This window comes from Colletotrichum orchidophilum, assembly GCF_001831195.1.
Source record: "Colletotrichum orchidophilum strain IMI 309357 chromosome Unknown Scaffold_41.1, whole genome shotgun sequence".
Classification (NCBI taxonomy): Eukaryota; Fungi; Ascomycota; class Sordariomycetes; order Glomerellales; family Glomerellaceae; genus Colletotrichum; species Colletotrichum orchidophilum.
This window is the reverse complement of record NW_019172997.1, coordinates 307,270-326,553: the sequence shown is the minus strand read 5'-3', so window position 1 is coordinate 326,553 and position 19,284 is coordinate 307,270. Positions and strand designations below refer to the sequence as shown.

The 19,284-nt window shown below is 55.2% G+C and overlaps 7 protein-coding genes across 7 annotated transcripts; 5 read left to right on the top strand and 2 right to left on the bottom strand.

Annotated features, from left to right (window-relative positions):
- Positions 1-292: 292 nt before the first annotated feature.
- On the top strand, positions 293-2,240 carry CORC01_05849 (NUDIX domain-containing protein; the record flags this gene model as incomplete). Its single annotated transcript, XM_022617491.1, has 3 exons — positions 293-730; positions 1,195-1,411; positions 1,504-2,240. The coding sequence occupies 3 exons, from the start codon at positions 293-295 to the stop codon at positions 2,238-2,240; spliced, it is 1,392 nt and encodes a 463-aa protein (XP_022476102.1).
- Positions 2,241-2,713: 473 nt separating this feature from the next.
- CORC01_05848 (ctr copper transporter) lies at positions 2,714-4,004 on the bottom strand (the record flags this gene model as incomplete). Its single annotated transcript, XM_022617490.1, has 4 exons — positions 2,714-2,831; positions 3,041-3,128; positions 3,497-3,680; positions 3,894-4,004. 4 exons carry the CDS (start codon positions 4,002-4,004, stop codon positions 2,714-2,716), a joined length of 501 nt encoding a protein of 166 aa, XP_022476101.1.
- A 1,793-nt stretch (positions 4,005-5,797) lies between these two features.
- CORC01_05847 (3-hydroxyanthranilate 3,4-dioxygenase) lies at positions 5,798-6,507 on the top strand (the record flags this gene model as incomplete). Its single annotated transcript, XM_022617489.1, has 3 exons — positions 5,798-5,829; positions 5,938-6,013; positions 6,070-6,507. 3 exons carry the CDS (start codon positions 5,798-5,800, stop codon positions 6,505-6,507), a joined length of 546 nt encoding a protein of 181 aa, XP_022476100.1.
- Positions 6,508-6,764: 257 nt separating this feature from the next.
- Positions 6,765-7,647, bottom strand: CORC01_05846 (fumarylacetoacetate hydrolase; the record flags this gene model as incomplete). The annotated part of the gene is made up of 3 exons (XM_022617488.1): positions 6,765-7,192; positions 7,266-7,477; positions 7,562-7,647. The coding sequence occupies 3 exons, from the start codon at positions 7,645-7,647 to the stop codon at positions 6,765-6,767; spliced, it is 726 nt and encodes a 241-aa protein (XP_022476099.1).
- A 1,160-nt stretch (positions 7,648-8,807) lies between these two features.
- CORC01_05845 (uncharacterized protein) lies at positions 8,808-9,613 on the top strand (the record flags this gene model as incomplete). Its single annotated transcript, XM_022617487.1, has 2 exons — positions 8,808-8,864; positions 9,068-9,613. 2 exons carry the CDS (start codon positions 8,808-8,810, stop codon positions 9,611-9,613), a joined length of 603 nt encoding a protein of 200 aa, XP_022476098.1.
- Positions 9,614-12,894: 3,281 nt separating this feature from the next.
- CORC01_05844 (uncharacterized protein) lies at positions 12,895-13,636 on the top strand (the record flags this gene model as incomplete). The annotated part of the gene is made up of 3 exons (XM_022617486.1): positions 12,895-12,956; positions 13,068-13,205; positions 13,279-13,636. 3 exons carry the CDS (start codon positions 12,895-12,897, stop codon positions 13,634-13,636), a joined length of 558 nt encoding a protein of 185 aa, XP_022476097.1.
- Positions 13,637-16,900: 3,264 nt separating this feature from the next.
- On the top strand, positions 16,901-18,484 carry CORC01_05843 (uncharacterized protein; the record flags this gene model as incomplete). Its single annotated transcript, XM_022617485.1, has 3 exons — positions 16,901-17,022; positions 17,074-17,132; positions 17,256-18,484. The coding sequence occupies 3 exons, from the start codon at positions 16,901-16,903 to the stop codon at positions 18,482-18,484; spliced, it is 1,410 nt and encodes a 469-aa protein (XP_022476096.1).
- Between the last annotated feature and the right edge of the window lie 800 nt (positions 18,485-19,284).

Below are 19,284 nucleotides of genomic sequence, written 5' to 3'. Positions count from 1 at the left end.
TTACCCAGTCTCCCATTTCCCTTTCTTTCAGTCTCTCCCTCTTTGACTCTTAGGCGCGCAATAGAGTTGCTTGCACCTCTGCAGCCGCCTGTGAAACCCCTCCTCCCTGCTCCACCCCCCCACCCCCCCCCCCCCCCCCCGCCACCGCCCCGCCCGGCAGAGCGCCGCGCAGCGGACGCGTGCAGCTGTCCGCCNCCCCCGCCCCCCCGCCCCCCACCCCCCCCCCCCCCCCCCCCCCCCCCCCCCCTCCCCCTCCCCCTCCTAAACCCCCGCCAGTGAGATAAGACCGAGAATGAGCCAAGCGGCCGCAACGGACCCCTCGCCGGCTCCAACTTCTCCTCCGTCCTTCTCCGAAGACGCAGCAACGACAGGAACCAACACCACCACGACCACTGCGACGGCGTCGCCAGCCCTGCAGCAGCAGCAACAGCTAGGAGAAGCCACGCCACCGACGGATCAGGAGGTCCACGAGATCACCACCACGCTCGCCGCAGCCGCAGCCGCCAAGGATCCGGCCGCCGCTACTACTGCTGCCTTTGCAGCTGCGAGTCCGTCGGCTGCCGCGGCCGAAGGTATATCCGTCACAACTACTGCTACTAGCGAGACGAACGACAACAACGATCACAACGGTAACCCGAATCCAGAGGGGATCCTCATCCTCGACGACGACGAAGAGGTTACGAGCTACTGGGATGCTGAGGCCATGGCTCCGCTCAACGCAGTCTCTGCGGTTAGTTGATTTCTTTTTCTCTCTCGCGTTCCGTATCCCTCCATCCATTCCCCCCTTATATGTCTATGTAGACTGCTGTTGGGGTAGATACGACCTAGATGCAGGGTTGCACCTCTACCTTACCTCGCTCCTTGTGTCGTTCTCAGCCTATCACCACTGTTGTATTATGCTTCCCCCGAGTGAAGCTATATTCTCACGCCCTGCACCCCCTCCTGTTCGATGTTATGGCCCATCATCATGTCGCCGCATATCAAGCGCTGTGTCACCCCGATGAACTCATGACTTGATGCCTCTCGATCCTTCCTTTCTTTTCCTTTCCCGCGTCTCTTTTCCACCCGTCACTTGTGCATTGTTGTGTTTCTTGCTCTCTCCTTCTTCTTTTTCTCTCTGTATTTAGTATTAGTACATAGAACCTGCCGTCCGCCATGTACCTCTGCGCAAACAGGATGCTAATGCGCTCCAAGGCGGCCATCGCGCGCCTGCGACGATACGTCCCGCCCGCATTCCCGCTCTGGGACCGACTTCCTGTGAGCCGCCGAGCGGCCGTTTTGGTTTTACTCTACGCAGATCGCAGGGGCGATTTGCGCGTCGTCATCACGATGCGCGCGGCCAGCCTGCGGAGCTTCTCAGGACACGCGGCGTTCCCGGGAGGCAAGGCAGATACATTGCAAGAGACACCGTGTAAGTCAAAAGTTTAACAGCACCGCGCCACGTGTGGCCTTGCCAGTAAATCACACACGAGGAAAGCTGACCGACAAAACCCACCGTAACAGACGAGATTGCTAGAAGGGAAGCGTGGGAGGAGATTGGGCTACCCATGGACGACGCCCGCATCCCGAAACCCTTCAAGATCGAGCCCCTCTGCTACCTCCCCTACAACCTCGCCCGGACGGAGCTCGTCGTCCGCCCCTGCGTGGCCTTTCTCCACGCCGACGAGGAACCGGACGAGGACCCGAGCCCGCTCGTCGAGGAGCGCATGATCCCGCGTCTGGACGCCAAGGAGGTCGCCGCCGTCTTCTCCGCGCCCTTTCAAAACTTCCTTCGCGCAAAGGACGCAGATATTCCCTCATCCTCCTCAAAGGTCCTCCCGCCGGGCCACTGGTACGACGGCAACTGGATCCAGTGGAAAGATCACCCGTGGCGTGTGCATAATTTCTACGTCCCCGTTGACGACCAGCGCGTTACGACGCCGGGGAACGCGATGGAGGTGGACCACCCGCAGAGCAATCTCGCCGAAAAGCTCGAAGAGGAGACGGAAAAGGAGGGCGGCGGGCGGTTCAAGGTGTGGGGTCTGACGGCGCACATGCTCGTCGATTGCGCGCGGATCGCGTACGGCAAGGACCCCGAGTTTGAGTGTAATTCGCACTTTGGCGACGAGGACATTATTCTACAGGCGGAGAGGGAGGGGAGCCTGGTGGAGAAGAAGAGGAAGCGGGATGATGTGGCGGCGAAGACGACGACGGGCACGGAGGATGGGAGGGCAGAGAAAGCGGAACCTGCGAAGATGTAAAGCATCCTAGGAGGCCAGGTTTTCGTCTTGGCCACGATTGGCCCCCCAGGGCATACAAAAGACGTGGTTGGGAGAGTTGGGGAGTTTGGGCTGTTTACATGCATCGCCCCACCCGCCCTCAGATGTAGAAATTGATTATATAGAGTCTGCAGCTAGAGCAGCCGCAGCCGCCATGATGAATGAAATATTTGCTTTCACATTTGATATATAGTTCGAGTTTCCGTCCCTCATTCGGGTGGTTTGCTCTTCTCTTTGCCAGACTCAACCGTCGCCGCCAGTCTTCGGCATGGGGAGTGGGAGCTAATGCTATAAAAACGAATCGAATAACGCCCGTGAGATAAGATGCGCCCTTGCCCCATTGGTACCTGTTCAACAAAGAAGCTATTGCGCGCAAGAAATACAAAGCATGTCTAGGATTTGGGTCGATTGAGATTGTGAAGCTATCGAGACCTCGCGCGCGGACGCAGAGGAAATCAATGGCAGGCGTTGTCCTTGGTCGAGGAGGTCGAGCTGCCGAACGCGGCGTAGCCCACAAAAGCGCCGACGGCGACGGCGACCATGACCCAGCCGTTATATGTCATGAAGACGAGCCTGTTCTTGTCAGTTGCTTCACTTCTCGGGTTATATGCCAGGAAGAGCCTATTTCTCCCCTTCCTCCCCCCCCACCTCCCACGCGCGCGTTAGCAGGAACTCGCTTGCTTCTGTCCACCACCGAGAGAAGCCAGCTAATTCTGATGCGGCGCGCAAGACTGAGGAGGGAGGTCGGAAAGAAACGAAGGAGTTAGAAGCGGTAAACTCACATGAGCATAAAGGCGTAAAAGTTCTGCGCGGCGTAGAGGGCGGCCTTGACGAGGTGTGCGCTCCTGCTGGCCTCTGCCTGTTCGCGTCCTGTCCATAGGAAGGGGGTTGTCTCAGTAACGGTTCCAGCGGCGCCTCGAAAAGACACAAGACTTCTTAGCTCATTTGTGTTCACATCACATGTAGTTAAGAGGGTCGGGGATTGTATGCGCTCCCCGAGGTCCCCTCCACGTCGGTCGGGAAGAGGGGCGCTTGGTAGGGGAGCGCAGGTTTCATGTAGGAGCGTGTGTATGTGTGTATAGGTGGATGTGGGAGACATGAAGCATGGGTGTATGATCATGGGCGGATTGCAGGTGGATGGGTTTATAAAGGGGAGTATGCATTGTCTGTATATGTATGTGTGATGGTTGTGGCTGGGAGAGGAGAGATAGAGAGAGAAGCTGGGAGAGGGTGCTTACTCGGGAGCGAGTCAACGCGCTTATTTACAGAGTTCTCGTAACGGCGGGAAGCGGCGCGGAGGGCTTCATAGCCTGCGGCGAGTGCGACGACGAGGAGGAGCGAGATGACGAGGCCGCCGGTGGAGCGGACGTGCCATTGGCGGAAGACGATGCAGAGGTTCTTGGTGTCCCAGGTGAAGAGCATCTGGAAGAGGAGGAAGCGCAGGTTAGCTTGAGCTGCCTTTCATTGCGATACGAGCTGCCGGTCGCGGGTAGCGGGAGGAGTGGGTGTTTCCCCGGGGAGGTGCTCTACAGCTCGCGAAGAGCGGAGGGGGATGTCGCGAGGAGATTGAGAGGGTCCGAGGAAGAGGGAGCACATCGCGTGCGTAGGTAGGGTAGGTTTTGTGAAGAAACGTACGTTCATGCTGCACCGGTCGCCCATTCCGCCTCCCATTCCGTGTCCTCCCATGTCGCCGTGATCCATGGCGGAGTGGTCCATCTTTGAGTGATCCATGTGCGCGTGATCCATATTGTAGAAATATTTCGGGCGAAAACGCGGGGTTTTTTTTTCTCTCGTCGTCGAAGCTATCGATATTCAATTTTCTAGTAGGTATGTCGAAATGTTTTTTTGGCTTCGTTCGGTCAGGTTTCAGAATGGGCGGTTGTTGTTGTAAAGGGGAGGTTGCGTTTGCCCAGTGCGTGGTCGGTCGGTCGGTCGGTGAGGTATGCGAGACCGGGGGTCGGTTACGGGTTTCGCGGGGTGGTAGGGGCGGTCGTTTAGGGACCTTGCGAAGCGGGAGCTAAGGAGATGTGGTGAATATCTCGCAGACGGCACAATTGCTGAAGGACGAGAAGTGCGTTGTATAATGTACGGTGGTCATTTACGGAGAATATGTACAAGCTATTCCGCAACTTCACGACGAAGGCTGAAGAAGGGTGGCGGCCCGTGGCTTGGGATGGAAACTCGCTCAAATGTGCGCAGGTTTCCAGCCTTTGAGACGGGGTGTTCCCTTCTCGCGGTGCCTCTCTCTCTCTTTCTCTCTCTACACCTTGGATTTGGTTCTGAGCGCCGCTGTGTCGGTGTAGGGAAGAGGTCGGTAGCGGGCTATCCGCGTACGCATACCTACAACAAAGGCAGTAGAAACTAACCAGAACGGGGGAGGGGAGCTGACGTGCTGGCTAGCTTGTCCTCGTGAGACGACTCGAGGGAATCGACTGCAGAGACAGAGGTAGAGGGCGCGGCCTGCTAAGGGGAAGGGAAGAGCCTGCGAGAGCTGTCGCGGCAGCTAAGGCGTTGTTGACTCGTCTGAATTGCGTTTTCCCACGACGGTGAGATGGCTGTACTGCACGCCCGGACCTTTTTCGGGTAGTGATGCTGTGAGAGTGTGCAGTGAGACGCCGTCTCGCTGAGGCGGCTTGCAAGATCGCCAACCCGCGAGGCGGGAAAGTGGGCGCAGACGAGACGGGTAGGGCGGGGCGGGGGGTCCGTCACATGGGACTACACTACCTTAGCCAGGTGGCGTCCTCTGCCAGTGACATTCTTACCTCAGGTTCACCGTTCTCATTGGTAATCGCTGGCATAGGGTGACGTGACTTGAGGTTTAGACACTCCTGCATGGCACTCCTGGGACGTGTTGGTACGTACGGTGGGGTTGTTTCTGATGGGAGGGGTCGGGGGGTGATTGTCGCCGCTCGCTCTCGGTTACTCGGAGGCTACTAGGTACCTACTCACGCAATCACGTAAGGTACTGTAGAGTCTACGGCTAGATATGCTGGTGAATCACGCTCTAAAGCTCGAACTGGACTGACAGCCCGGCAGGATTTCATAGTGAACTCGGACGTGGTTGTCAGCCAAGAGCTGGTATTCGTCCACTTCTGTTATCAGCCTGTTTCTGTCAGCCCTTACGCGCCACAAGACACTGTGAGCGGCCCGCAACTCTCCAGTGGCTCCGAAGGGGGGAGGGACGATGCCGATGCGCCGACGGGCCCGTCCGGATGATAACTGGAGCGGCTGATAAATGCAGGAATACTTCTTGTACATACGCGGAAACCGTTGACAGAGTTCTGGTCATCAGAAGCCTTAATAATAGTTCGCACGGGCTGTTGACAATTTCATTCGCCACGGAGGATAGAGAGGAAATGGAGTTATCTGTAAAACCCCCTCTGGCCTTCGCCTAACTTCGACTCCAGCAACCCAGCTAAAATACCTTTCTTACTAACTTGCTGGCTCTGACCACTACATCTTTTTCTTAAAAAAAAAAAAGGGTTTTGAAACAAGCTCATCCGCGACTCAAGTGACTCACGACACGACAGGCAACCACAATGCTTGGACCCCCTGTCAACCTGCCCAAGTGGTGAGTTCCAACTCTACTACCTTACCTAGCCTATTCAAGGATGCGGTTCTTGAGGTTATTCGCACCGAAATCCAAGTCATACTGACCTGTTTTTCTCACACACGCCAGGCTAGAGGATAACTCCCATCTCCTCAAACCACCAGTCAACAACTACTGCGTCTACAATGAGGACTTCACCGTCATGGTAAGCACACACCACCCAACTCATCCTCTTTGCCCCCTCTGACTCTGACGGCACAGATTGTCGGCGGCCCCAACGCCCGGACAGACTACCACATCAACGAGACCGCCGAGTGGTTCTATCAGTACAAAGGCGCCATGATGCTCAAGGTCGTCGACGAGGGCAATGTCTTCAAGGACATCATCATCAGGGAGGGCGACATGTTTTTGCTCCCCGGAAACACCCCACACAACCCTGTACGCTTCGCCGACACGGTGGGTGTCGTCCTCGAGCAGCGCCGCCCCGAGGAGTCCCTCGACCGCATGCGCTGGTACTGCGAGTCCTGCCGAGAGGTCGTCCACGAGGCCGCTTTCCACTGCACTGACCTCGGCACGCAGATCAAGGCCGCCGTCGAGGCGTTCAAGGCCGACGAGGGGGCGCGGACGTGCAAGAAGTGCGGCGTTGTGGCGGAGGCGGCGCCCAAGCCTGGGTCTATTAAGGATCCCAACCTGGAGTGATTTTGTCATGTTGCCTTTTGAGGGAAGGGGTTTTTGTTCCTATGGTGTGTACTCTTCAAATTTGGGTATTTGTGTAGCCGACGGCGAGCAGACGGTCTATGTAACTTAAAAGTACAAGTGATCTCGATGATCCAGACTCGGGAGTTTTACACCTCGGCCCACTGTGAAATCCAACATGACTTTCCCGTAGAGAATATTGCAAGTTAATCGCTCAAAAGCCCTTGTAAGTGGTCCTTGTCAAAGCTCATCAACCGCAATCACGTCTCAGCAAACTCATACGAGCTAGGAGACTCCTCAACAGCGACCTCGATCTTGGCCTCGGCCAGCTCCTTGCCTCCAACACGGAGACCGGCGCGGATCACGTCACCGGGCACTGCCGGGCCGACACCAGCGGGAGTTCCGGTAAGGACGATGTCGCCGGCCTCGAGGGTCATGACCTTGGAGATGTCGCTCAGGATGCGGGGGATCTGGAAGAGCATGAGGTTGGTGGAACCTTGCTGCTTAATCTCGTCGTTGACCTTGAGGAAGAGCTCGATGTCGTGGGGGTCGGGGATGGCGGACTTCTTGATGATGTCGCTCATGGGCAGGAAGGTGTCAAAGCCCTTGGCAATGGACCAGGGGAGACCCTTCTTCTTGGCCTCGTTCTGGTTGTTGCGTGCCGTCATGTCAATGGCGAGGGCGTAGGCTGGCTTGGTGTCAGTGATTGTGAAGATGAGGGCGGGGTTGTATCCTCGAGTGAGTGAGTGAGTGAGACGGACCCTCAATGGCATCGATAGCGCCTTGGTGGTCGTCGGCCTTGAGATCCTTGACCTGCTTGCCGAGGATGAGGGCGAGCTCAACCTCGTAGTGCATGTCGACGCCCTTGGGCCTCAGCACTGGGCCGGCTCCAGGGAGGAGAATAGACGAAGTGGGCTTGAGGAAGAAGAAGGGCTGCTTGGGGCGGGTGTTGTTGAGCTCCTTGACGTGATCGCTACCAATAAGTCAATAATCTTCTCTTCTCTGTTCCTGCATCTTACGTTTATGAGAGCCTAGGGGCAATTGACGTATCACTCACGCATAGTTGCGGCCGATGCACATAACCTTGCCGGCCCTCTTCAACGAGGCGGCGGTAGCCATTGAGCGTCTGAAAACCATGGACATATTGACGGTTGTGTCTCTACGTTTTCTGAGTTACAACAAGTCCTCGTCAAAGTCAAGGATTGTTAAATTATGAGAGCGCGAGAAGTTGATAACGAGCTCGGAAACAATGCCGAAGCGATGCCGGAGGCTGTGTCGGATTCTCCGAATAACCGGGGAACGAAGCCCTGGGGGACTTGGGAATGCTTAGTCAGGTTCTGCAAAGGTTGGAAGTTGAGGTGCATCGGGAGACCTGCCGGCACTAGGCGCGGAGGCTTGCCAATCTGGTTATGGCGATTCGGAGCATGGACGCGTCAATCGGCGGCAGGCATGCTCTGGATGGAACGAACAGCTCATAACTATCGGGCGGAGAGCAGTCCTATACTCTCGAGATCTGTGACTGGACGGATTGTATCGAATTGGATTGGATGTCCATCGACTTGAAGCTCCAGGGGAGACACTTCCCGCCCATCCGGTCGGGGAGAGAAGGCGACTGACGTCCCAGCAGTCGCTTGAGTGGCCAGAAGACGACAGGGAAGTGCCTGGGGTTGCGCAATGTGGCTGAAATCGCCCAGTGTGGGGGAAGGTGCCCTGTGTGCCTGTGTCTCTCACCCCGCTTCCTTCCTTACTTCCCTCGCTTTCGTGGAGGTCGCATTTCAAGGTGGCATTCGTCCTACATCTAGGTAGTCAGTCACCTTCTACAGCCTGTTCACCAAAGCAATATATACCTCTCAGCATCATTACACGGTGAACCCTTCTCCTATCCATTGCAGAAAACGCACGAAAACACAAACAGCACAGCACTTAACACTCACTCACACACCCTCCGCTCTGTCCCTCCTCCCCCACCTCTGACATCTCTCACAGACCCGACACAAAGAGCCTTACTGCAGGGCACTTGTGAACTTGGGGCCGACTCAGTGGTACCTGGCCTTAAAAAGTCAAAAGTTTCCTTAGCCTGGCCTGGAATGACGGCGTCGGTGGGTTCCATACTCCCATGTTCCGTCCCTGCCCAGATCCACTCTCTTCTGCGAAACTCACTGCTAACTGCCTGCATCCACTTCCAGCTTGTTGGCCAACAACCGCATTTTACAAGGCCTAATTGACAACATTCTTCATTCTACGCACTACACGACACGAGACCACCACCAAGGAGAACCGGCACACCAGCATTGAAAGTCGCCATGGAGAGCCTCCAGCTGGCGCAGATGCTCGCCGACCTAAGCAGCCTCAATGCAACCGTTTGTTTCCCCTATTTCCCACGATCATTATGTCTTGTCACGGTCGCATTCTCTGACTCGCCCATGCAACTACCCTGAGAGGCTCTTCACTGGGCGCTTCGGCGATCGCAGGGGGTCATGGGAAGGAGATCCGCAATTAACTTTTTAACAAAAAGTCCATGTTTCCTATCTAGAGGAGTGCTGATGACCTCATTCCACCACAGGAACCCCATGCGGCAGCAGCTCTCGTCACTGCAAACAAGGCCATCCAGACGGTCGAGAAGACCAACGCCAACCCCGCCGCCGGATTGCCCAAGCGGCCCACCGACGAACTCCGCCGCGTCCACAGCTCCCAGACCTCGAGGACAGGTACGGGCACCGCCTCGCCTGCCCGCGTTGACAAATTTGGCCGCCGTATCATGATGAGTCCGCCCGTCTTGTCGCGCTCCAACTCGGCCCAGGGCTCCATCCCAGGCACTCCTAAGAGAGACTCAGATGTAAGAAGCACCACCTTGCAGCACCTACAACCTGGGACGGGACAGACAGCTTACATCATGGGTACTGAACAGGCCGAAGACGATATGGACCGGGCATCGACCCTGATGGCGTTGTACGAGATCCGGGCAAAGCTCAAGCAGCAGGACAACAGCAGCCTCATGAAGGCCCGGGAGAAAATTGCCGACCTCGCGGCGCGGCAGCAGCACACAACGGCGACGCCTGGCAAGAAAGAGCCCGAGAAGATTACGTCTCGGTTTACGTTCCCGAAATAAGCGAGGATTCTGTCCAGCACACGCATACTTTCTTAAACATAAGCGGGCGGACGGCGTTTGGGGGATTTGACCTGTTTTCGACAAAGCTCGGCATGATGGATACTAAAAGTCACGACGAATCGGTGTTACGAGTCACGAGCGGTACTCAGTTGGATGCTGAGCACATATTTTGCGGGTTTTTGCGTTTTTATCTTGGGGCCGGCAAGCGGTCACTTAGGGATATGTTCGATGCAGTCTTGGTCCTCATCCTGTTTCTGATTATTGGAGGAAGGGGAAGACTTGAGGGATCACGCCGGTAAACTGCGAAAGCCGAGTCCGGGGGGCGAATCCGGGGTAAGTTCATTCGTCGACCGGCCGTGTTTCACAGCGCTTGCTGGAATCATGCCCTCAGAACTGGCCAGCGCTGGGTTTGTATGTCCGTAGAGAGACTACACTTTTGATGTCGAGAGCATTCCTCGAATACCACAGACTTTTACTTATTTTCCCTTGGCAAAAAGCTGTCCAAAGACATTGTAATACAGCAAGCTTCAGTATTGAGACTGCGCTGAAAAGAAAATAGGAAGACTGGACAGTTGATCGCCAAGGCCGGAGTGTTGCCGGGGTGTCGCGGAACTTTCAGGCGACGGAGCGGACGGTTTGAGACCGTCTTATGTGCGCGGCAACTTGCTCCAACAAGCAAGCAGAGTTTGGCCCGGATTTTCAGACACAGTCTTGGCGATGGGCGAGGAGTAGTCGGACGGGTCGGGTCGAGTTCCTGTGTAAGATATTGGGAGAATACGTCCAACACAGAGCCGCTTAACTCCTCTAGCAACCCCTCCGCCTGGCGGATTGTGCATGCTCCACCTACACTGTGACGTCTTTATATGGGTATATATTGCGTCCGTTGTTCGGATTGACTCCAAAGATTCGCAAACACTGATACTAAGTATCCAATAAGAGCCCATGATGGTAAAGAAGTTGGAGATGATGGCTGTTTGCAGCGAGGTGGGCCCAGCGGTCTAAGGTTGGTGGGGTCACCGGCACTGGGCGGAGCGAGGTGGGGAGAGCGGCCGCACCACCTCAGCGTCAATCGTATTGCGGCAGTGCCTACCTTCGCTCTCTCTCTCTCTCTGTCTCTACACGTGTAGGCTTCCGGGACTCGCGGATCGCGGGTCGCGGGTCATCGGTTTTAAGGTTGGGTTCTAGCAGTGGTACGTGGGAGAATCGAACCACCCGTGAAGTTGCCTCTCTGTGTTCAAGATGCAGACCATGACCGGGAGATGTCGGTCTGCTGCGACGTAAGATCAGCTTCCATCGCCCGGATCCATCCCGGCATGTCGCCGCCGGTGAGGCCGGTCCTGGGAATAACTAGGCACACTGAGCAAGAGAACAGGCACACGAAGAAACCGCAGTGCTAACGAAACTGAGGCTGCATAGTGACGGCGACCTCAAATCGGATGACAAGATGACTACTAAACTAAGTAGGTCATAGACGAGAGAAACGCGACAAAAAAAGATGACAAATAAGAGACTGTTTTTTGTGGGAATTGTTTGAATAAGCTCCCGAGGCGTGCACCGCCCGGTCTTGCTTGGTGGGGGGTTGAACCTGGTGAACAACATACGTCCGGTTGGTTACCTTGAGCTATGTTAGGCTTTTTGCGAGCAATGATTCCAATTCTCAGAGAGAACACAGAATATATGCTATCTATCTCGGTTGAAGAAGTCATGCTACCGCGGCACCGCCACGGGTGCACGAGGATGAGAGGAGGATGTGCGCAAATGAATAACGGCGGCCAAGCCTCGCTCGTGCTGGTGATGTCAGGCGCCGCTCGGAGAACTGGTTTTGCTCACCTCATTTTTCTTCTTCTTCTCGTCTCTCTCGCTCTGCCTTTACCGGATAGGTGTGCCGCCTCTGCAATTCGTTCACGAGGGGCGTGCCACAGCACGGCAATAGACCTTGTAGGCGTTGGTTGGGCCCGAAAAGGCCGAAAAGCGAACACAGCCACTTCGATGCCGGAGTACCGCTTGGAACTATTGTCGGGCGATGTGGTTGTTGATAGCTTGGGACTGGGCGAACTGGACGAACTGGGCCCTTGATGGCCTGAAGAAGGGGATCCGGGGTCGGTACCTTGCATGTGCTTTGACGGGTTCATGTCTTGGAGTACCGTTGGCCTCTTGGTGATGCTGGTGTATCCGTATGTGCGCGCGAGGAATCGATCCAGACGAGAAGCATCCAAACAAAACATCGGAGGGACGGAGGAGAAACTTACTGTAGCCAAGGGGGGGGGGGCGACATTCACTTGAAGTGCCGGTGAATTGGCGGTAGAGGTCGACGGGACTTTCGGTGACAATGATGTATACCACCTTAGTGTACCACCCCAATGACTGCGCGATGACTGGCCACCGCAGAAGAAGGTGTGGGTATGCCGCATCACTGGAAGCTTCGCCGGGGGACCTAAGTCTGGGCAGAGGAGGGAGGCCACGCAATGGCTTTGGGGCCAAGTGACTGCCCAGCCTCCAATACGTTGCTTTTGTCTGGCGACGGCTTGCTTGGCCTTCTTCATCACGCCGCGGCGAAATATAACTTGATCCCTCTTTTCCTCAGAACCGAACTCTCCCCCTTCGCTACTTCCGTCTGACCTTTCCCTCCTCTTGAAGCTTTCATCATCCAATCTTGTACCTAATCAAAACCTAAGCGTCCAGACTCTTTCTCTGGCGCTCCAATACTGCTTCACTACTACCTGCCTGCGAATACAAAACAGAAACCTCACAATCATTATTTGATTGATTCAACCTACCTCTCTCACGTTGCACTCTACATAGACTGCAATCCTATCACCCAAACCTACCTACTTGCCCACCAACGGTACCAATCGTCTACATTTGGTGCACGGCACCACCGCCGAGAGGCCTGCGAAGCTCTAGACCGGATCTCGTATAGGACGTTTAAAAAAAGCCATCACGTCATTGAGCATCACTCACCAACTTCCCTCCCCGCCAACGAAAAGCATAGCAAACGCCACGCAAAGGTGAGCTGTTGAGCTCTTGCCCTTACTCTAAAAGCACAAACAAGAATACAATAGTCGCAGGGAGGAAGCTTTTCCTTCTACCCTCGGACAGCTCTCCAGCCGTCTGCATCTCGTCTTTTTTTCTTCAACTGCACCATACCCTGTCCACAAAAGACTCGATAGCAAGTTCGGCCGACTGTGATCCCGCAGTCCAGCCTTTTCCTCGCCTGCTACCCCCACCGTGCCCTTCGCGAAATAGTCTACTTCCCATTTGGCGACAACATCACCATCAAAATGGCGGGCTTTAGAAGCGAAGCTCACATACTACCCTATCCCATCGACACACTCGACAAGAGGTGAGCCCTCCCCCCTTCCATCGGTGCATGCCATTCCAAATGGATCTGCAGGACCCTGCATATATCAACCCCCCCGGCGATGCTCTCCGGACGCTAACGTCAATCCTGCAGACAATATTACACCTGCGGCTCCGGCCAAATCTACAGAGACGGACTTTGCTACGAACGTGGCGCATGGTACTGGTGGGGACGCTGGGTCCTCGCCGCCGTTGTCGTCGGAATCGCACTCTTGGTCCTCATCTTGTTAGGGTACTCCCCCAGTGCTGTTCGGCACGCACTTCCACTACACTCTCATAATGCTAACCCAGAGTTTCTCATATAGTTGCTTGAACTCCCGCCGTCGCAGAAAGCGTGGCGTCCAGCCCTTTTATGGCACCGGCTGGATGAGCAACAACAACAATAACAACAAGCACAACCAGCAGGGCACCTACGCCTACAACCAACCGTACAACGGCCAGCAGCAGGGCTACGGTGGCTACCCCCAGCCGGGCGGCGCCTATCAGAATCCGCCGCCGGCCTACGGGCAAGCCCAGCAGCAACCTCAGTACACGGGCACCACGTTCAACCCCAACGACGGATACTATGGCGGTCATAACGAGGGTATTCAATTGCAGCAGCCGAAGAATGCGTACCAGCGAGACTCGTACGCCCCGCCCGCCGGCCCGCCGCCTGGAAAGTAGACGATTGGTGATGATGAATGGGGGTTTCCCAAGCGTGGATGTCTCGAGGTAGAGAAGGGAAATTTTTTTTTGACTGCTATGAGTGCGATGACTTGCGAACAAACGACACATATGATACCTTGATTGCGAAACAGCCGGGTTAGGCGTTGGCGGGTTGCTTTAGGTGGGCTTTCGACGGTAGGGACCATAGCGGAGGAACGATAGGGTAGTCAGCAAACGTGTATGATGACATCGAGACCTGGGCTTGAGCTTGCGCTGGATAAATAGTCGAGAAGACTCTGGACCACTATCCCATAAGAAATTTTAAGATTATCGATGCTCACATGGTATGATCCAGGCTTATGAAGCGTGGTGACGAAGAAGCAAATGTGATTCCTCATCCAGGTCGGGCCTCGCATCTTCAATCTCAAGGTAGGTCCATTTCACAACATCACGTCGTGAAATGTTCCGATTCAACGATCAGTTCACGGAGTATCTTTAGGTCTGATAATCTCACGGATCAGATTCCCAGCTTAGCTTCTGCACCAGACGGACTCTCGTTGAAGAATGCTGCAGCTGCGAATTTCACTCCCGTCTAGACAGACGCCGACAGACTTTCTAGAACGTGCGGGTTTTGCCCCCGTGCTCCGTGTCCCGTGCCCGGTGCCCGGAGCCTTTTTTTTTTTTCGACGTTCGACATCCCGGAGCACCTCTTTAGCCTATGTGGGTACTGAAGTACTCAGGGCAGTGCGGCGCCCGTCTGTCTTTGATGCTACGAAACGCTTAGAAGCGTGGAAGAGTAGCGATGAGCCAGCCATCGGGACTCTCTAGCCATGAGCTCGATCCTATTAAGGTTCTGAGGTGGTGGCATGGGGGGCGGTCGAGATTTGTTCTCGAAGCTGGGGAAGACAGTTCCAGAGACATGAGGAAGGTGCCTGTGTCCGAGATGACTACCCTTGTCGAGACTGCAGCATCACAATAGGACCCGGGGCTCTGCCGCCATCTCGGCCGAGTCGATGAATCGCACAAACACATCCTGTAAAATGTCACGGTCGCAAGGTGGATGTGGCGAGTATGAGTGGCTGAGCAAGAAGCTGGTGTGGCTGGAAGTAACCATTACGTTTTTGTCAGTAGGTATTCCCGTCGTAGCCGAATGCGACCTGAGGCGAGGGGATTGAGTCGATAGACCCAGACGCTTTGGCCAATGCCAAGTCGTCATGTATGTGTGGATGCCTGAGGCCAAAAAGGGCGCTATGTTTCATCGTATAGACTCCGCAGCCTGCATGCTGCTACTGGCGGGTTGTCTCCCGTCGTTTACCTTAATCATAATCATAATGTACGATATGGTTGGTGCAGGACTGCAGGTGGTTGCGCGGCGGCAGACACACGCTGTGATAGTGAATACCTACTCGCTAACTGCGGATGGTTAGTAGTAACCAGCCGGGGACGGCTTATCGGCGCAATCAAGATTGTGGTTGACGAATCCAAAATCATCTCCGACACGACCCCTGAGGAGCGAGGAAGGGGAAAACGGAACTTGCGCGATTACAAGGGACTTGCCAGACAGCCGTTTTGGAGTTGAGGTGCAAGTGGACACGAACATTGGCGCTGCGGGTTGCAGGCAGAAAGAGAATGCAAAGAAGCGCAGCAGGCCGCAGCAAAAGCAAGCAAGGAGCAACCAGGAGAAGGGGGGACGCCGGGACGGGAACTCAGGAACCCCTTCCCGCATCCAAGTTCGTCTGAGCAGGGATATTCCGTCCGCGAGTAGCGCATGGCATGGCGCTCAATCGCAATTCAAATTTCCCTCTGGAAATCTCCCTGTGCTCAGGACTCAGGTCGCGCTCGCTCTCTCTTAGGTACCTCGGGGTGGGAGGTTGCTGATGTTTCTACCGTTTGCCCTTCCTCTCTTTCTCTCAGCCCCCGTCCTCTCCTCCCCCTTCCCACCGGTGCCCCCGTGTCCCTCCCCCCCTTGCAACTTTTGATCGTCCCTCGTGGGTTTCCCGGGACAGTAACTCTCTGGCTGCGTCACGTCAATCTTTTCCCGTTCCTTCATCCTTTTCCCACACCAGACTGCCAATCCTCCTCTCGTTCTGCTGCTCTTTTGACCTTTGGTCAACAGAAACAAACTCTCTTCTTCATCTCATCTACGGCGGCTTCTTGTCAATCTCTCCATACCACCTCCCGGGGTGCATACTGGTTTGACAACCCGGCAGACTGCGTCCTGTGCCGTTTCGCTCCTTTGCATTCCGTCTCATCTCGTTCGCCATTCCCGAGGCTGTTTGACGGTGCTCCTCGTGTCTCTCTTTTACCTTTTTTTCTTCGCAAACTACGAATAGAAGGGGGCAGAGTTCCAACTCAGTCATTCTTTACCCATACGAATACTCCGCCTCTCGTCGCCACTCTGGGATTTATTTATCCTCAACACGTCTCACGCAACGACCCACCCTCAGCTATAGCCTCCATCTACTACCTGGGATATCCGTGTCTCTCTCGACAGCTCGGACACGAATTGCGACCCACCCCTTTTCTCAAGACTCGCACCCAGCAGCGTCACCAAGCAATCAGACCAATACACCCATTCTGTTAACCACGGATCGCCTACTCTTCAGGATCATCCTGTTGGACGTTGTGGTGCTTGCTGGCTTGCACCGCCCAGTTTCAGTGCCATTTTGAGACGAAAGCCTCTGGGCTTTTTGCTCGTTTGTCGCTGCCATTCGCCCGACCTCCCCTACCACCCGTCCAACAGCCCACCCACGCAAGGGGGCGAACGCTTTGCTCTCCCGCAGTAACGACAGGAATACTTCCACTCATTACCAGCAGCACAACGGCGCTATTCATTTCAGTTCTTCCCCTCCTCGGTCTTCAAGGCTCGACGGTTTTTTGTTGTTAATTTTTTTTTCACGCCTACCCTTTCCTTTGCCTTCTTGGCCTCGTGCGAGATCTCTTTCCGCGAATTCGGCCGTCTGTTACACCTGCGCTACGTCCATCTTCAGTACCACGAAGCGGCTCGCCGTATCCCCCCGACTGTCCGCCGATCATCGTTCCAGCCGATCAAACAACGAAATCCCGAGTACATGAGATGATGGAGCCGTAGCCTCGCTTCTAATTTCGAAATTTAATTATCCTCCACCAACCAAGTTCGACTTGCCCTGATTGTGTTGGGTAGTTTGCCGAGAACCGCGTTCTTTGTTGGAGGTAAAAAAAAATCATTTCAAGATGCCATCGATCGATGTTGCCATGGCGAGGAGCCTTCGGGGAGGCGTGTGGGGGTCAGTGGTGTCAAGCATGGCTGCGGACATTCAGAGTCGTGGGATTACAGACACCGTAGAGAGCGCCGGAAACTCTATCAACGAAGTGAAGACGGCATTCTCCAGTTGGGACAATTGCATGGCGGTCACATTCTGCAAGTAGGTTTCGGTCACAGCCCCACTTGAACTCCGAAATACTAACTCGCGCAGGTGGCCCGTCATTGGAGTGATGATATTTGCCGGCCTCATCATTTTTTCTATTTTATGGTGTATCATCCGGTGCGCTTGCTGTGGGTTGTCGTGTTGCTGCCAGTGCTGCTATTGCTTGAAATGCTGCGGTAACTGCTGCGGTTGCTGCGATACGCCCAAGGGAACAGCTCACAAGCACCTAGACGACGAGTCTTACGCACCGTACAACCAGGGATACAAGTCACAGGCGCCGATGGCCCCCTTTTACAACAATGCCGGCACCACGCCTTCGCATCAGGCGAATTTTGGAGCACCTATGGCCACCGGAGCTGCGGCGCCGCCTCAGTATGCCGAATTCGAGGTCAGCAAATCAGGTGCCAACCCGGCAGACGCCGATTCACTCCCCGCGATGCCCAGCTGGGAGGGTGCGGGCTCAAAGAAGGTGGCGCTCGAGGAAGAGGTGGAGTTGGAGCAGATGAACAAACCAGCTGCATCACCGAATCCAAATGGACAGAACATGCCTCTCATGGCACCCAACGCCATGTCCCACCCCAACAGCCCTATGCCGGGCGACAGGAGTCATTTTGGCCAAAATCCTCAAGCTGGTCCTAGTGGTTACTTCACTAATGCTAATCAGCCTGCGGGCCCCTACGAGATGGCGGGTAACGGCTACAACAACGGCGCATATGGACCATCAACGTCCTCCTTCGGAATGGACCAAGGATACGGAAACGGAGCTGTGGCTGCAGGAGGTATGGCGATGCAGGGTAGAGGTACGCCACACCGAGATTTCAGCAACGCTGGCTATGGGCCCCAGAGGGGTCAGTCATATCCCCGGCCTCAACAGGACTTCGATCAGGGTTTCGGCGACAACTACGAGCAAGGAGGCTATGGCATGGGCCGCCCTCCCCGTACCGGTCCCAGTCCGGCACCAATACCCCGAAGCTTCACGGCTCCGCCTCGCGATGGACCCAGCCCTGCACCGGCTGGATACCGCCGCTCTCCTGGTCCTCAAAACGGTCATCGCGGCCCTCCACCCCCTCCTAACGACTACCGACGATCTCCCGCACCTCAAAACGACCACGGCTATGATCAGCAAAACCAGCAAGGCCAGTTCCTCAACGACGATTACGGTCGTCCGCAATACGGGGCAGGCTCGCGCCAACCTTCCTCGGAGTCGACTCGCCCTCTTCCACCCCAGCGCAGCTATACCGGCGACCAAAACATGTCTCCCGACCTGCATGACTCCGGCGGCTTTGACTTTAGCTCTGGCTACAGCCGTCCGCAACAATACAACTACAACCGCGGCCCGAGCGGTGGCAACCAACATATCGATGACGAAGAAGAACAGCGACCCCCGCAAAGCAGCGGCGGCACCTACCCAGGTTACAAGGCGTATCAGCCGACAAAGGACGGTTGGAGCGGCGTCTGAGCGGAATGGCAACAATAACGACAGAAGGCAAAGAGCATTTGCGCATATGCCCAACGGAACCACCAACCCCTCGCACTGGGGGCGACTTCTATTTAAAGACTAATGCTGTCAGAAGTTTATTCAAGGCGGCGCTACTTTGAGTTTCCAATAAAGATGTGTCTTGGATGGATAATCCTTGCCTCTCAGACGCAAAATTACCTGACGTTTGCTTGGAAACACCAAAAAGAGAAGCGTTTTTTCTGGGGCCGTTTGGAGTTTCGGGCATACAAAGAGCCACTGTTTTTTTCAACTCATGACCGAGGAGCAAATTGGAGCTGTATAATGACCACGGTCAAGATTCTGTTTGGATACATTTCAGTTGTCGGATTTCCTTTTCTTCTTAGGTTGACATGGCGTGGCATTGTAGGTGCGGCATTCTGAGATTCTGTCTTTGGCCTTTCTCTTCAGCATCTTCTTCGAGTGGAGATGGCCAACCACATGGCAACGTTCTTCTTTTTTAGCGCTGAATGCCCCGCGGGTTGGCGACGTACCCTGACGCCATACCATTCCATTTTGGAAGTTTTAAAGTTTGGTGCTGTGCGTGGAGCAGGTTACTTTGCGTAACAGACGCAGTCGAACAGGATAGGGGAGTGAGTGGCTAGGGGGAAGAGGCTGGTGAGATGAGGATGGCTGATTCAGCTGGCTTGAGGTAGCTATGCTTAGCAGGAAGGAAGCCTTATCACCGGGCTTCCCGCTGATGGCGTGGTGGGTGAATAGCAGAAAACTTCTGATCACACTTCTTTGAAATGTTATGTGACAAG